The following is an 18,237-nucleotide window of genomic DNA, read 5'->3' on the forward strand; positions in this document are numbered from 1 at the left end:
TTCAATTGGACAACAATCAGTAGATTTAAATGAATATTCAAAACCATCTTCAATTGGACAACAATCAGTAGATTTACATGAATATTCAAAACCATCCCCAACAGGACAACAATCAGTAAACATAAATCAATTTGCAACATCAAAGACACCTAACAGACAACAATTTGAAAAAATAGATACATTCTCAACACAAACACAAGAAGTTGGTCAACAATCAGTAGATTTACATGAATATTCAAAACCATCCCCAATAGGACAACAATCAGTGAACATAAATCATTTTGTAACACCAAAGGCACCTAACAGACAACAATTTGAAAAAATAGAGACATTCTCAACACAGACACAAGGAGAAGTTGGTCAACAATCAGTAGACTTACATGAGTATTCAAAACCATCCTCAATTGGACAACAATCAATAGATTTACATAAATATTCAAAACCATCCTTAACAGGACAACAATTTGAAAAAATAGAATCATTTTCAACACAAACACAAGAAGAAGTTGGTCAACAATCAGTAGACTTACACGGGTTTTCAAAACCATCCTCAATTGGACAACAATCAATAAATAATTATGAAAATAAGCAATTAAATAAACAGTATGGTGTAGGTCATCCAATATTTTTTCCATCTACAACTGGGCAACAAATTAAACCTTTAGAATCTTTAACATCACAGTTTAAAGAAACAACACATTTACTAGACTTTGGAATACCTGAACAACATAAACAACCAACAGGGTATACAAAAGAGAACTTTGTTAAAAAAACAATAAACAATGGTAACTCTACTAGTCAGGAAGCTGCAGTATTTGAAAAACATAGAACACTAGAAAAAGATATTGATTTAAGAAACTCCGATCACTTACAAACCACAGTTAATAATAAACAAGAAAACATTTATACTAATTACCAAAAAAGGAACGAAAAATCAATAAAAAGTTATGTTTCTCATGGTCAAGAATCTATTGACTTGACAAGTGATTTTGAAGGGCATAGACCAACCTATCAAAAACAATATAATGAAAATGTAGATTTACATAAATCAGAATTTCCTCCACAAATGGGAAAATTTATCACAAATAAAGATCAATCACCAGAGAATTCCAAATATAATAGTGTTTTTGATAAATTAAATCAATTAGAACATGAAATTACTGGACCAAAAAGTAAAGTGAATATAAACAAAGATAATTTTGAAACATCTTATTTAACAAATCATAATTTAAAAAGTATGCCAGTACAAACCCATCATGAAAAGTCTTACTTTTCAAGTACCATTGATGAGAAAACACAATACATAGAGCCAGAATCCGAAATAGTTTATAATAGCTCGCTTACTAAAGAATCCAAATCAATTAAACAACTGAATCCCATTGAAAGTCAGGCATCAATTCATGAACATTTCTTAGAACAGCCTACTACACAATCTACTGTTTGGAAAAAAATAGGAGATAAATTAAAATTATCTATTGAAAACGTCAAAGATAGAGCTCAGCAATTGGCATCTAATATTAATGATAAAGTAGGATTTTAAAAATAAATTGTTACCAAAACCTAAGTGGAAACTAAGAATATACACCCAAGAAAGTTATTTATTCTATTATTCTATGTGATAGGGTTTGATTTGTAAATATATATTTATATAATTTATTTCATTTGTTGGTGCCAGTGTAGCGTGCGATCTACCCACTCGTTTCTGGTGTATAGTGCGATATACCAGCCTGTTTTTGGTGAATGAGATTTTTGAGCCACTTAGCATTACCCAAAATACACCACGAGAATGTGGGCTCATATGTATTTCAAAAATCACAATTTCAAAATCACATCCACATAATATAAGTTTCGTTAAATAAATATTTAAAATAAAAGTTTTGTTTTAGTTGCTATTTATGAATATAGCACGCATATCATCTAAAAAATCAATGAACAAATCTGGTTCACTTTTCCCCCATACCTTCCAACTATACAGATCTAAATGTGACTAAAGCATATAGATAGGTACGCCTCTATTTTTAACCGATAAAGAACTGGACAGTAATGGGTAGATCACAGGTAGAGCACATGAAAGCAGTAGATCACACGCTCCACTGGTACCCATTTGTTAATAGTTATTTCTATTAATATACTTTTGTAATATAATTATTTATATATGTTAAGTTATTGTATTTAGTTTTAAGATTAATTTAAAAATATAAATATACATTACTTATTATCAAAATAATAAACACATTGTTACTTTATAAACTATTAATTAAATAAGTATTATAATCAATAAATATTTTAATTAAAAGTAGTTTATTCTTACATCTGGTAGTGATTTATAGAAACGAACGAATGTTTTTTGTTGTTCTGGATCTGAAAAATAGTATAATATACACTTAAAATAAATATTTTTTCTAAAGTTACAATTTTATTTAATTAAAATCAATAATAAACACAATATAAAGTACATGGTATGGGAATTATAAATAATTTAGCAATAAGCTAACGCAACTGGTTCAACCACTTTTTTATAATTCACAGATAAATTATTAGATAAGAAATAAGAGATCAAAATGCTACATTTCCATAGGCGTAATTAGAATTAAAAATTTGAGGGACTTCACTCCTCCCATATATTTTTCAATTACTGCCTCTCAGAAACTTTTTTTCCACCCTTCACCCTCTATAAAAAATGTGCTTATTGAAAGACAGGTAAAACTTAAAAAAAAAAAAAATTTCATTTTTTCAGTAGTAATCATATATTTTTTTTTTATTTATCAATATAATATTAAGTTCTGCATAGTTTTTAGGGAGCTTAGCTCCTCCACCCCCTTCCTCATTGCGCTTATGTGCATGTATATGATAAAAACCCATTAGTTGGTTATAAAATAGGAAATTAAATGTAAAAAGTAACAAAATAAAACAACTTTGGTATATAGGTAAAAGATGTTTAGATTATATAAAGAGGTATTCATTTTTCTTGTAAATTACTTGAAAATATCCAATGGTCAAATACTGATAATGTTAAATTACATTAATTAAACCATATTTTTTTTTTTTCTAAAGGCAGTGCTAATTGCTACTAAACCATAGTAGCAATTCAAAATAAAATAAAGGAACACACTGTTTCACAGTACATATTCTGAGACTGTTCGAGTGAGTTATATTGTATGAATAATAATAATTATTGCAACAAGCGTTAGGCAGTTTTCAGAAATTAAAAACTTCTTACCAAGGTTCAAATGGTTGATCGGTTTAGTTGACATTTTTACAATTTAAAGACGGCTTTTAGTAACTCAGTAGAAAGCGATCGATGACAGCAAATTCACAAGTCGTAGCAACTCGATGACAGCATACATAACAAGTATGACAGGACTACAAATTTGATTAATCGTGATGGTGTAGCGTGCTCAAAGAATTGAGACGTGAAACATCTTTATCAAATGCCGCCAAAACGGTATCAGGTGACCACAGATTTTCGTATACTCTTTGGTTCGGTAGTAGCAATCACGACTATAGACAGCTATAGATAATATGGTTGCTCTATGATGAGCGTCGCACCGCAGTAACTATAGATATATACTAGAGCTCTCGAATTTGAACGTGAATTAAGATTTACGTGATCACGTGTTTTTTGTTCACGTGTACTTAAATTTAAAAATCCGTGTATTTAATTCACGTGTAATTAATTAGTAAACCACAGATATTTATTTCACGTGTGCTTGAAACAATATTTACTGAATTCATTTTTTTTTTTTTGGCTTATTCCGGGCCTTGAAGGTCCATCGCCGCTTCTACTACACCTCTCCACAATTCTCTGTTCTTTGCCAGTTGTTCTCCCTCTCTAATCCCCAGGAGCTTGAGGTCTTCTTTAACTCGGTCTGTCCATCACTGCCTTGGCCTCCCTATCGGTCGTTTCTTATTTGGTTTCCACATTGTGACATCATGTACTGTTACTTAATTCATTAAATTTTAATAATATATTTAAAAAGATATGTTGATAATTTCCGTAAAAAAGGTAATATAGTTACGTCAAAAAGAAGCTGTTTGCTGTCGGAAAATGTTAATATGTTGATTTTTCTTTATCAAAATAGAAAACTATTAGAATGAAAATTATTATGTTTATTTTTTACAAATTATTGTTATTTAATTTCACATAACATGTAGTATTTATAGGTATAATATTCTGATTATAATTTATAACACAAATACATACACATGGATATCTGTTTATCTGTTAGGATTTATTAAACTATAACATATATATTATATTATACGAGTAAATTATGCACGTGAAAAAATTGAGCTTATTGTCCAAAATTAATAAATAAATAAAATGTAAAACATGTTCTTATTGTTATAAATTTTAATGCTATACATAATTGTTCAATTATTTTTGTATGTATGTAAAATGTTATTAAGTTTCAAATAATAAACATTTGTCAAAAAACTGTATTCTAAAATACTAGTTTTCCGTGGATGTTTTGTTCATAATAAATAATTGTTAACCGATCACTGCCAATTGTCATGTAAAAAGTAGGAAGTCATTGGAAGATATTTAATGTATTGAAAATAAAATTTTAAATGTAATAATAAACGCGTGATTTAATAACAAAATTCACGGACTCACGTGAAGTTAATTTCACGGATTCACGTGTATTTAAATTCATAAATGCACGTGAATTTATTTCACGTGATTGCGTACGTGAATTTTAATTTCACGTGTATCCGTGAATTTAACCACACGTGAAATAGAGACCTTTAATATATACATTTCTATGGCAGCAATACACCGTTGGCTGCGTGCGCGCGCAGCTCTCCATATCCACCATGTTATCACTTATTACTATGACTAAGTAGAGTAATTAAGAGCGCGCGAATTTGAATTATATATGAATATTATTTTATTTTCTAAATAAGATTTAAATCATATACATCGAAATGTACTTCGCTTGCTGATGAATTTTGAGCAAAGTTTTAAAATAATTTTAAAAAAAAGTATACTAAAATATTATGTTTCAGCTTTTGATAGGAAGTCTGTACTATTTAACAATATTTGAATTTTCAACTAGTATTCAAAAGCGTAATAAAAACCAATATCGAAAATATTTAAAAATTGTTTGAAGAACAAACTTCCTATCAAAAACTGATACATAATATTTTATATGTTATTTTTTAGTATACTTTTCTTAACCTTCAAGCACGAAAATAAATATTAATAGTAATAAATCTTTAAAAAATAAGTTATTAATCTCAGTTCAATATTGCTGACCAATTTAATTAATTTTCCTTACTGTTACTGATTCAGCTTTTTCTGTGTTAAAACTTTATTGTTACAGTTGACCAGTGATTTTACTTTATTTTTTGTACTTCATAAACAACCACGGCAACAATAAATGTTCGATTTGTGATACAAAATTTACCCCCAAAAAAAAAAAAAAAAAAAATTTATATGCACACTTAAGAAATATACATGGTGGTAGGCTTTTGAATTTTGAATGTACAGTTTGTAACATAACTTTTAAGGTACTAAGAACTTTGGATTTTCGTAAAATGTAAAAAGTGTAATATCTGTATACTCACTTACCAATATTCTTGCATTGATAATGTCATAAGAATAAATATTTGTAAGTATATTCATGCTTGTGCTCGAGAGTTTTTTAAATGCTTAGACGACAATAATGACGACGAAAAAAAATGACATAAATATTGAAGAAGAAAATACCTTGCTTGAAATGAATGCTATTTCTAGTCATCATAAAGCCGACCAAAATCTGAATATTAAAAATCAGACAGAAATTATTTTGGGTCTGAGTACTAAAATGAATATTGTGATCAAATCAGAAAAAAAATAGAAAAAAAATTAGCTGAAGTTATTAAATTAATGAATCAAGGAAAAACAATATACCTTGAGCCTGTAGAAGATATCAACATGAAAAAAAAAATTGATCCACAGATTCGACTTTATTCACCAAAAAAAAACGTAGTCATAAGACCAAATTTCAAAACCTACTGTACATGAAACTAATATAATAGTATCTGGACTTGAAAATCTAAATACCTAGTGAGAGTATTCACGTTCATGAAACATTTGATCATTTCTATACATAAAATTTACCTTTAAGTTTTTTTTTTCGTCAGTCATAAAAAAGTATTGTAATGTTTTTGTTTTTGTTATTAGTTATTACATTTATTTATAATGAACACAGATAATTAATCACGAATAATATATCAATAATTAAATAATAAGTAATAATAATAATAATAATAAGGCTTAAGCCCCCCAGAATGTAAACGTCAAAATAAAAAATTTAGTGTTTAAATATTTGATATTTATAATTTTTATTTTATTTTGTTGAAATACAAGAATGGTCTGGAAAATTCACGGCTTATCATTGTTGGGAAAATCATATTTTGTAGGTATATATTGATAATCGCTAATATTTTAGAACTTGTGTGCGATACCTGTAGAGTTATAAATACGCAAGCTGCAGGTCGCCACAGCATTAGTGTCGATTACGTTTTTTGGAGCGTATACAGTGATCGCCTTTATTTTTATTTTTTTGTTTTTAATACCTACCCGTGGTTTTTTAAAATTTTATTTTTAAGTGTGTGCTAGACAAATAAAAATATAATTTTATATTATTTGTGTGAATTGTGTATTTATCTGAATTAATCAATTAATTTTAAATTATAAATTATAATTAATTCAATAATGGCTAATGGTCTTTAATATTAAAAAACAAAAATTAGTTACTAATTCCTCGTCAACAACAACACTAGAATATGAAAACGAAGATTTAAATATTGGTTTAGACATTGATATAACTACGCAAAAAAGCTCTAATGATGAAAATGATATGGCTTTAAATAATGTGAAAAAGGTTTTAACAAAACCCTAATTTAGATAAATTATTTCAAGTTGCTTTAACAATTCCTATAAGTTCCTCCACTCGTGAAAGTTTTTCGGCCATTCGTAGAATAAAAACTTGGCTTCGAACTTCTATGCTGCAGGAAAGGTTCAACAACACCTCAATATTATATATTGAAATAGAAATTTTTAAATCTATAAATATTGAAACAATTGTTAATATATTTGCACAAAAAAAATGATGTATACAATTAAAATAAAAATAATTTAGTAGCTATTCAATATTTTATTTTTTTTATGTTCCTATTACCAATATATATATTTGGTGCCTCACCTAGAATCAAGTAGGAGTAGCCCCTACAGTTACTAGGTGGAAGTGTCGGAAGCGACTAAAAATATTTTTTTCTGCTAATGAATAAGACAAAAATGTTAAGCCCCCCACAGATGAAACCAAATATCAACCTATGATAATAATTCTGTGGTTATACACACGTACCCGGTTGCACAGACGATCAATTACTAGTTATCGGACCAATAACTAAGTTATCGAATCGATAAAATTTGATAGGTTGCACAAAGGACCAATAAGTTTTATTAATCCAATAAATATTGTGTTATCGGTTTATTATGTTGTAAACTCGATTTCGGTTCGATAAATATCATGATTTAAGATAATATCTATTCTTAGATCATATACAATGGATCAGTGGCGTATACAAGGGGGTGTTTGGTAGATATGACATCCCCCTTGAGTCGTATCATATATTACATTATTATAGGAACATAGGTAAATCGATAATACAATATGAAATATAAAATAATGCACAATACTAATTACACATATACACATTAACATTATCGCGATTGCGACAATACGTGACGAAAATTATTCGTTTACGTTTTCGTGCAACACAAAACGTTTAATAATAGGTATTGTAGCATCGAATACTGATATTCGAATAGTCAAATATTCGAATGATTTATGGTAAAGCTATCCGAATTCGAATATACTTTACATCTCTATTACAGACATTATGTATACATATTAATTAATTAAAATAAAAGTTTAAGTTTGTACGTATTATATATAATATTTAATAATTATAATTAACAGCCTCCTTCAGAAAATCCTAGCTACGCCACTGCAATGGATAAAATCATCGCATAGCATACCTATAGAATGAGTTGAAGTCAACATAACTATAGGACCGGTGACATCTGCGCCTGCGCATGCTTATCAAATGTCAATCTGTTTTTCGGCTTAAAATTGAATTTAGGCAATACTAATTCTAAATTTACCACACATTGTTATTGATCATCATTTTGACGTAGCAAATACAATATAATTAATTATATTATTATAATAACGCAATTTGAAACTTAACAAACACTTATACTTTATAGTTAATCGTTATCTTGTTCAATAATCAATTAATTAATATTTGCGCCAAAAATTAATGATAAGATGCCACACGCATGCGCATATCACTGTGGTCCAACTGTTATGTTGGGTTCACAAATTATTTGTATGACTCCATCCCTTGTATATGATCTAAGTATCTATTATATTAAATTATCTTAAATCATGATAAATATTCAAAAGAGTTCTATAACTTTATTGGTTCGATACAGACTGATAATATTTTTATCAACATTGTAAATTATAATTTTTATTACATTATTTTGCTTTTTTATTTTGTTTTAATTTAAATCGATAAAATTAACATGTATTCAATATTATGTAAATAAAAATACGTGGAAATAATATGTATTTATAAAAAAAAACCAATAATGATTTAATTTGAAAATTGATAACATACATTTTTATCACTTTTTTTTATCAGTAATACTTAACCACGGTTAATGAACGAACTATTGCATATCATATGAAAGTATTTGTGCAATGCAACGAAATTTGTGGAACCAATAAAGTTATTTATCCGACTGTTTATTGAACCGTTATCATAGCTTATTGAAGTATTTTTATTGATCGTTTGTGCAACCCAGCACATAATAATAAGTTTATTATATAATGGTTATACATATCTTTTCTATGGGCTTATCTTTATAATAAATAATTTGTGATAACATGAAATGATACGGAGAGGTGCGCGCGCACGCAGCCAACTGTGGTGACGCTCGTCGTTAATGTGGGGTTGTGATAATACAATCATTTGTTTTGTTGATTCATGGTCCACGGTCTCTAAACATTGGATTTTCTTCCAAATTCGTTTTGAGAGTGTCACATTAAATTTTTCATTTGTTTCTTTTCTATTGTTTTCGACTGGCTCCCGAATTCCTAGTCAATAACAAGGTAAGCAATATTTTTCTGTGTATTACACTTATAAGCATATGTGTATACACATTCATAAATTGTATATTATAGGTATATAATATTAGACTAAGTTATTTAAGTACAACGGCGTTGGTTGTACATGGTCATATACTATAACTAAGCTGGAAACACAATGGCAGAAATTAACGTTAAAGTGCGTTTGGGAACTGATCTTCTTTATAATACTAAAATACGTATTGACACAGGAGAACCTGTTATAAATTTAAAGAATAAATTGTGTCAAAAGGATGAATCTCTTTCCCTCAAACGAATGATTATTGTTTATTGCGGATGTGTTATGGAAGACAATAGTCCTCTATTTATGTATGATCTATTTGATGGAGCTACGGTGCACGTGTATAAAGATATTACACCGGAAAAGACAGTTAGTCCTACACCATCTTCCGAATCTGATATTAAGAAACTAGTTGCAACTTTTCGTTCATTCTTAGTGAACTCATCTTATAGAGCTGCACTGTTAAAACTTAATAAGCCAGAAGTAATAAATAAGATTATTATAACTACTCCTGGTCTGAATGAAGATCCTGTTGCTCTTACATTGCTACAACATCCTGAACTACTAGTAAAACTCAATGATTTTGAATCAGTCAAACGTATCACAGATAATCATCCTGCTTTTGCATTAGCTGTTATGAAAATTGCTTCAGCTGTTCAGGAAGAAGTTTCGCAGGTAATTTTTATTAAAACTAATTGGTGCCTGCTTTTATTTTTATTAATGTAGAAATGTTTTGCATTGTTTTACATATGTTAGAATCACTCTACTGCAGATATGGCCAGATCTGTAATTAATAATGGCAGTGATGAAGACATTGAAGATATAGATGATTCATCTCCTGCATCTGAGGCCAGTAGTCGACCTGTATCTAGGAACTTATCTTTTGGAACCATCACTGCTGCACAGTTAGCATCAGCTATAGCAAGTGTTACAACTCAACAACCTCAGCCTAGTACTAGTGGCGCAAGTACATCTACTGCAAATACAGAAAATGTGTTGGAGCCTGTCAGTGTTGTACAGAGACAGCAATCAGAGCAACAAGGAGAATTTGATGTACCTACTCAATTACAAATGATGAGAGATATGGGTTTAGTTAATGATGCTTTAAATCTTGAAGCCCTTCAACTTGGTGGTGATTTGGAAACTGCTGTTGAATTAGTATTAAACGGTTTCAATACCACAGATCTCGACAGAGAAAATGATTAAAATCATTGTATTAATGTTAAATTTTAATTTAATTTTAAACAATAGTTTTAAAAAATATTTATTAGAAGTGTTGATATTATAAAAATGTTATTATTCTTGCATTCATTTTTTAAAACTAATTTCTTATTTATACATATTTTTAAAATGCTTAAAGCAATTAATTATATTTATAACTTAATTATATTTGAGTTTAATGTTTACATATAAGAATATATCCCTCATACTACCCAATTAAATTATTGAATCAAAAAATATTGGTAAACATTAGTTATTTTTAAATGAACCAAACATTTATATTGTATTATAATGTACAATAAATATACTTTAAATATATTATATTTCAACTAATTAAGAATCTATGAAAAATTAATATCATAAATTATTTATTTCATTAAAAGTTAAAACAATAAATTGAAAATTCCACTTACTAGCTTGATAGTAGTTTCTTATTATTGTTATAAAAGATTTTTTACTGTACAACTACAGGTTAATTCAGCTAGGAAAAGTAAAATTTTCCCAAATACCACTGATTTAGTCAATGATAAAATAATTATTCATTGAATTAGTATTAAATACAAGATAAAAAATATTTTGTCTATAAATTATCAACAGTTCTAAAATTGTTCTTATTAAATACATTTCTTAATTCGGACGGTTCTCTTGAGGATACTAGGAGTTTCTACAGTTTTTTTACTTCATGGGTATGTCTCGCTTTTTCTTTTTCATTGTCAGTGACAGCCAGTTAAATTGTTTAAAGATTCATAACTGCATTACAGATCTCTTCTGTTGGAACCCCTGCAAGATTCAGGTGTGAATCCACATCAATCTAATCTTTGTACACTTTTTCCAAAAGTTTGACTGATTTTAATGGTAATGATAAAGTACATTGAAATTATAATACATTGGTGATTGCCAAATAACTGGAATTTTTTGATGAACATAACCCTTTTTGTTTGAAATAACTGATGTGTTGTTTCAATAATCTAATTGATTTATAATGTTTTAATACACGTCTGATCCGTCCCTAGACATTTTGTTTCAATAACGCGATTGTATTAATTATCTGTGTTCTTAATAAGCAGCTTCTACTGTAATTGATAAATTTTGACATTGTATTCATATAAGCAAATTAAATTTATATCTGCTTATTTACTTATAAAAAAGAAAAATATATAGATTGTATTTATTAAAAAATATTAGTAAAATAAAGTATTTTCTTCAAATGCTTTATATTATATAAAAATGTTATTTTATTTATATCATATAAACTTAAAAACATTTGAACCTCTTCCAATTTATTATTTGTCATCTAGCTTTGTTATGTAAAAATAATAATTTTTGGACTTTGTACAAGATTATTTCCTCTTTAATTATTCAAATAAATATTGTTTTTTTTTAAATATATTATATTCTTATTTTAATAATAAACAAATGTCAGAAAGAATTTTACCATAAATTGTTATTTAAACTAATACTTGATAAAATGATCCATAATAATTAAATAAATATAAAATATGTCTGTAATATTTGAATGAAACTTTTAAGTAAATACTAATTTATAATTAGTAGTATCGTTTCAGTATCATTTATACATCTGACTTATAATTATGTGTGTGTTTCCAGTTAAAATGATATTTTCAAAAACAATTATTTGATAATTAAAGATAAGAAAATTGCTGTATATTTTTCTTAGTTATTCAAGTCTGTTAACTCCATTAAAACATGATTTGTTCTCTTTGAATCAGATAGATTCGATTCATGGTTCATTGTATTTTAATTAAAAACAAAACATATATTTTTTTAAATATTTTCTTATATGTTGAAATAGTGATAAATTAACTATGGTTAAAAACCTGTAGATACTGTACATTTAGTTTTATAAAAGTAAATATGATATGCCACTTAATTATTATAAAAAAATAAATAATAAAATTCTAATTAAAATAAAATTTGTTGGTAGTATATAAGTTCAACTCAAAGCTTAGGGGTGTTATAAAAATGTGTCCTAAATTATACTTATGTATAATATATATCTGTCATCTATATTATATCTAAAAATCTTATTTAAAGGTGCTATTTCTGTTTTTGTTATTGTACTATTAAAATCTAATCAGATTTTAATTATACATTTGTAAATACATCACTGGATAATGATTAATAAATAAGTTATTATCTGAATTAAATATGTAATAAACATACTACATATTGTAAAAAATAAAAAATATGAAATCCAAAAAAAATCCTAGGTATGTTATGGAATATTATAGGAACATGTTTTACTAATATTTCTTGTATAAAATGATGATGAAACTAATTGTATTGATTCTGCTATTGGATGATTCTGTTTCAGCATTTGATTGATTATTATGCTGTTAGAGTACCTAGTGTTTGCCTAACTATGTGTGTGTGTATGTAGGGAGGGGGATCAATAACATTGCAGAAGCAGTTATCACGAACCAAAATTTATTATTTTTTTAATGATTTTAAAATAAATTAAGCAGGGAAAAGATTAAAATAATGACTGGTTACTGCTTATTAATAAATATTCATGTTCCATGATTTTAATATGGTTCTAATACAATTGTGTTTATTATCATTAATATATAATTGACGAAAATGTTTTAGTAATGTGGGAAATAGTGTATCTATTTGAAAAACATTTGAAACTAAAAAAATATAATTAATTAATCATACACTAAAGTATAAATATAAAGTATTAATAGGGTTTATTAATCATCAAAATGAAATAATTTCTCATGATGACGTTAGTTATTATCTCGTGATTAAATTTGTATCTGTATTATTTATTTTCAGGTACATCAAGTTCAAGAAGTTAACTTAAAAATTAATTAATTAATTAACAAATCCACAAAAAAATGCCACCAATTCACATCAGCAAAAAGAAACCGTAATAAACATATATCGTCGAATTATCTTTTTTTTTTTTTTAATTTAGTTATTATATTATATACTTAGATTTACTGAAAGTATTAGTGTCCTACTTATGTTTCAATCTTATTATATTTTGGTTTAATTTCCTTATAGGACCTACGTGCCTCCCCAGGGCGTTCGTTGTCAAAAATGCTTGGAGTTAGGACATTGGACTTACGAGTGCAAGGGAAAAAGGAAATTTGCGGACCGTCCGACTCGTACGACTTTGCTTAAAAGAAATTTGAACAAAAATAGGCCCGCCAGTCAAATCTTACCCAAGTACTTAAAACATATTATAATGAACCTATATACAACATACAATATTATTTAATACAATAGACTTAATTACTTTCGTATTATAATAATTAATAAATAATAATCAATAACATTAATGCCTTGTAGGTTATAATTTTAGTCGTAATTTGATTATTAAAATCAAAAACAAAATAATTTATATTAATATAAATACCTATTAATTAAGTTTATTTTATAATCCTTTTTTTTTTTAAAGAAAGAAATTGTGTTCGTAATTTTGAGATGGAAATGAAATTAATTTAACCTGAATGTTTTTACTTAGGCCGAAAACGGAGAGTTTGAAAAAGAAACAAAAAAAGAAGAAAAATTCGTCTGATTCAGACAGCGATAGCAGCGGTAGTTCGTCTTCTAGCAGCAGTGCCGACGACAGCCAGTCTAACAGCAGCAAGAGCAGCAGCAGTGGTGACAGTGACAGTAGTAGTAGTAGTAGTAGTAGTAGTAGTAGTAGTAGTAGTAGTACTAGTACTAGTAGTAGTAGCGACATTGATAGTAATAGCAGCAGTAGTGGAAGTAATGAAAATAACAAAGCTAAAAAGAAAAGAAAAATGTAAATACCCAATCGGAAAACTATTTGACGTCGTATCAACGCATGCATGTGTGTGTGTTTCGTTTCATATTTTATGATTTAATTATATGTAACATTCACATTTATCGTTTAATTATTACCTATTTAATTATTAACATTACCTTAGTCTTATTGTTAAAAAAAAAAAAAAAAATGATGTCTAAAAGACGACGTCGGGTCACGATTTCTCGGACTCTGAAGTAGTTCCGCTTGAGGAAGAGGATGAGGAGGATGTACTACAACTACTTGTACTACAATTCGACGAAGAGCTGACTGGATCGTCGTCGTCCGATTCTTCATGTACGTCGCTCTCTTTTGACTTTATGTGGTCGTGAACGGTCGGAACCAAAATCGTCCTGTGAATCAGTGGCCGTGTCAAACACACAAATATACAAAATGTACGCTCGAACGACGTGATGGAATAATGCAACGTTGTTAATTTTTCATTATAAATTGGTTTTCAATTATTTTATACGTATATATACATATATATTATTACCAGTAAGCTTAAGGCATTTTTTTCTCTATATATTAAATGTGTTAATGTGACGAGAAACTGACTGTTTAAATTATAATACAACAATATAATTAAAATATGTTTAAAAACGATAATTATTATTATTTTTTAATAAAGAAGGAACGAAAAAATAACAAACAAAACGAACTTTTTTTTGAGAATCCTTTTGCTGTGCGAACACGTCTCGTCATCTGGACACGTGCAGGGATCTGTGTTCGATACTACGACGTGCCCGTACGACCGGCATCGGATGCACAGCTGCGGCGCCAAACATAGCTCGTCCATGACACAGAGATCCGGTCGTCGCGGTTTTTCTGGCTTTTCGGTTGTACTCTGCTCGCGACTACGACGCGTTTAGAGATGCATACGGTGCGCGCACGCTCGGTGATGTTTGAAAAAACAATTTTTTAATAAAAGAACTGAAAAAGCCAAATTCACTTATCCCACTTCTTCGGTAATTTTTTTTTTTTTTTTTTGGGCATAAGTTCAAGAATATGTACATATTATATACATGCACGTACATAAATACATGCACATAATACACAAACATATAGCTGTTAGCGCGCCATAATAATGTACCATTAATTCTCATCGCGCGACAGGTTTAAAAGTGTTCACCCTCTGTCATTACAGCATCAGCAATAACGACAGTAGCTCAAAAGTAAAATTACAGGGGTGGCTGAAGTCCCATTACCCAGAAATTAACATTTTAAATATAAGTTCGATTCCGACAGCCGATGTGGATTTCATTCGTCGTTGCATTATCAACGGTTATCGATGCTAAAGCTTAAAAAAAAATTGATCCTTGGCACGTTGATGATAGGTTGGAGATATGTATTATGTATACCATAATGTTATTGTTATACTACTTTAGAAGTTATAAGTTAGTTATAAGCTTAAGCTCTTGATTGTGTTCGCAAATATTTGTCATTACCGCGGTTCACGATATTTTAAACTATCCATGTTACTCACTAAGTAAGAGCGAAAAAGACCACGGTCAAGTTCACAATATATTGACCATGCGAGCCATTTAGCGCTTAAAAAAAAAATTGTTTCAAGTATACATGAAACAATTATTCTGGAACGAATTTTTTAATTTTTCAATCGTCTTCCTCCATAGACGTATTTAAACATTTAGTGATCTGTGTGGGTAGGGCTTTTATGTAAATTTTCCCCTATCAGTCGTGTCTTAATTATATAATTTGTATAATCATATATTTATACATTTTTGTTCAGATAAAAAATTAAATTAAGTAAATAATAATTTGAGCAACACTTATATCCTTGCATAACATGTTCACGTCTTGGATACAACCCTCATTTGGTCCTTTACCTTTTCAAAAGTACCTCTGCCCTTCACTAAACGTGAATTCACTCCTCTGTATCGGGGTCTTCTCAATGCGATTTTCTGGTATTCACTTAAAATTGTTATAAATTATACACAGTGCACGTTAGGAAACTGCAATATTACTACACATCTCGGATAAAAATGTTAAAGATATCGGACTAATTAGGGTATTCGAAAAATTCGCTTGAAAATCTGGAGCACATGTCAACACGATACTGTCGTACGTTCTGTATAATATGCAAAAATATATATATATGAGTATATAAGATGTACTAAAAATGCCATTGAGTACTGAAATTAAATAAAAAATATAAAATATAATTTTCCACGGGGATCAAATAACTCGTTTTATTATCTCTGACACTGAATGAAAACGAAAGCAAAGCTTAATGTGTGAACAGTACCTACACTATGTGATCATAAAATTCGAACATGTATAGATAATATTATACAGTCAATTAATTCAAAAACAAAAAATAACGCAATCGGGTCGTGTAACTATACCGTATATTTATAATGTTTTCTGCACGCCAACCGTCAAATTTATCGTAAATTAATTCGCACTCAAGTCATTGACTGGTCAAATATATTATTTAGGTGTTAGACTTCTGTCCCGAACACGGATTGACTGCGCTGACCATGTTGGAGACGTCTTAAGATTTCAGAGATTACTCGATTAACAGATATGTAGTCGTCGAAAATGATTTATTTCGTCTGTACATGATCAAGTCTCCCTCCTCCGCACGAAAACCGTCGACGGTTTTGAAAAAATATCTAAATCAATATCGTTTTGATTGATATTTTTCAAAAACAGGTAGGTGTTGGCTGTAGTTCGTATAGGTACTTTGCGAACTGGTCGGATTTTTCTTTCGCTTGTTTTACAGTCCTTAAAATAGTTTAGCGTTGGGATATTCTATTATTTCACGGTGACCGTTACTGTTAACCTGCCAAAAATCTCGGTACACGACTGCACACAGGTGCGTCAAAACAAAAATAAACCTTTATTCGAACGGGAGGGCTACATATCTGTATTTACGCGTAAGACAACAAAAGTTTGTCGATCGTTTTTGAATATAGTATTGAACGTTTCGAACGAACCATGACCTGTTATGTATGGAATTAAACGGAAAACTATTTGTGTTTGAACGTTTCAGACATCACTCAGCATTGAAATCGTAATATACTAATAAAATATAACTAAAATTCCAATTCAGATTAAAGTTCATCAATAGGTCACCGAGTAGATTTGATTTTTAGACGGACACTCCTAGTTATTTACCGATCACCTTCGTTATTTTTAAAATACATAATATTTTTTAAGTTTACAGCTAACCAATAAACCATACTAAACATTATTAGATACATATTCGATTAGATTTACTTTGTGAATTTATTTTTATTTTTATTATGTGCCATATGATATTATTATCAATACACAATCAAAAGGTTTTTTAGATTAACCCAAATTTCTAATTCATTCATTTGATACCGTCCTACTTAAATTTTGCAGGCTACCTATGTATTCATTATAATTACACATGTATTGTTTATACTTTTTGGTACTTTAATATGTTTTCAAAGCTTATATGGATTTATAATATGGGAACTACATTATAACTATTTTGGATTAAAATGTATAAAATTAATCATAATAATTTAATAAAATGTGAGTTATGAGTTGTGACTCATAAACGTTACCTATCGATAAAAGTTTTCATTTGTATCGTAAGAAAATAATAACTTTTAACGTTACTTTAATTGAGAGGAATTTAACCGGTGGCGTGCAGTCAGGGCAAGCGAGGTAAGCGGCGCATGCTCAGATAAAAGTAAAAAAAAAGGGGAAAAAAGAGTACTTATTCGTTATTTTTAATAATATAAAATGTCATTGCTAATGATTTAATCAGAAGAATTTACAAATAAAATAAATACAAACAATAATATAATTTGTAAAAAAAATCAAGAAAATGTTTTATTGTATAGGCAACTTAATATACATAAGTAAGCACTCAGTTTTTTCTAGACTTGACCAATGTTGTAGTATTAGAACGACTGGGTGCGGTAGAAGAGGAAAGGGGGGGGGGTGACGACGATTTTACATGGTCCTCGAAAGCTCTCGGCAAAAGGCTTCTGATGGGATTTGATTAG

General features: G+C 28.7%; 3 protein-coding genes across 3 annotated transcripts in view; 1 reads left to right on the forward strand and 2 right to left on the reverse strand.

Annotated features, from left to right (window-relative positions):
* LOC112685106 (DNA mismatch repair protein Msh2) overlaps nt 1-4,052 on the reverse strand; it is a 10,337-nt gene extending 6,285 nt beyond the window's left edge. The window contains exons 1-2 of the mRNA XM_025556880.1: nt 3,221-4,052; nt 2,312-2,361 (exon numbers count right to left, since the gene is read on the reverse strand). Coding sequence (XP_025412665.1) covers nt 2,312-2,361; nt 3,221-3,254 — 84 coding nt within the window. The 5' untranslated portion in view covers nt 3,255-4,052. The remainder of the gene's footprint in view (nt 1-2,311; nt 2,362-3,220) is intronic.
* Nucleotides 4,053-8,999: 4,947 nt separating this feature from the next.
* LOC112685114 (ubiquitin-like protein 7) lies at nt 9,000-10,480 on the forward strand. Its single transcript, XM_025556895.1, has 3 exons — nt 9,000-9,173; nt 9,246-9,885; nt 9,967-10,480. Exons 2-3 carry the CDS (start codon nt 9,328-9,330, stop codon nt 10,414-10,416), a joined length of 1,008 nt encoding a protein of 335 aa, XP_025412680.1. The 5' UTR covers nt 9,000-9,173; nt 9,246-9,327; the 3' UTR covers nt 10,417-10,480.
* Nucleotides 10,481-14,365: 3,885 nt separating this feature from the next.
* Nucleotides 14,366-15,129, reverse strand: LOC112685115. The gene is made up of 2 exons (XM_025556896.1): nt 14,893-15,129; nt 14,366-14,583 (listed from the first exon to the last, which is right to left on the reverse strand). Exons 1-2 carry the CDS (start codon nt 15,027-15,029, stop codon nt 14,406-14,408), a joined length of 315 nt encoding a protein of 104 aa, XP_025412681.1. The 5' UTR covers nt 15,030-15,129; the 3' UTR covers nt 14,366-14,405.
* Nucleotides 15,130-18,237: the final 3,108 nt, after the last annotated feature.

This window comes from Sipha flava, unplaced genomic scaffold, assembly GCF_003268045.1.
Source record: "Sipha flava isolate LNK unplaced genomic scaffold, YSA_version1 266_pilon_pilon, whole genome shotgun sequence".
NCBI classification, from domain to species: Eukaryota; Metazoa; Arthropoda; class Insecta; order Hemiptera; family Aphididae; genus Sipha; species Sipha flava.

Coding starts and splice junctions, on each gene's coding strand:
- LOC112685114 (XM_025556895.1), top strand. CDS start 9,328: ATGGCAGAAATTAACGTTAAAGTGCGTTTGGGAACTGATCTTCTTTAT. Junction 9,886..9,966: donor TTCAGGAAGAAGTTTCGCAG/GTAATTTTTATT, acceptor TACATATGTTAG/AATCACTCTACTGCAGATAT.
- LOC112685115 (XM_025556896.1), bottom strand. CDS start 15,029: ATGGACGAGCTATGTTTGGCGCCGCAGCTGTGCATCCGATGCCGGTCG. Junction 14,584..14,892: donor AAAAGGATTCTCAAAAAAAA/GTTCGTTTTGTT, acceptor ACTGATTCACAG/GACGATTTTGGTTCCGACCG.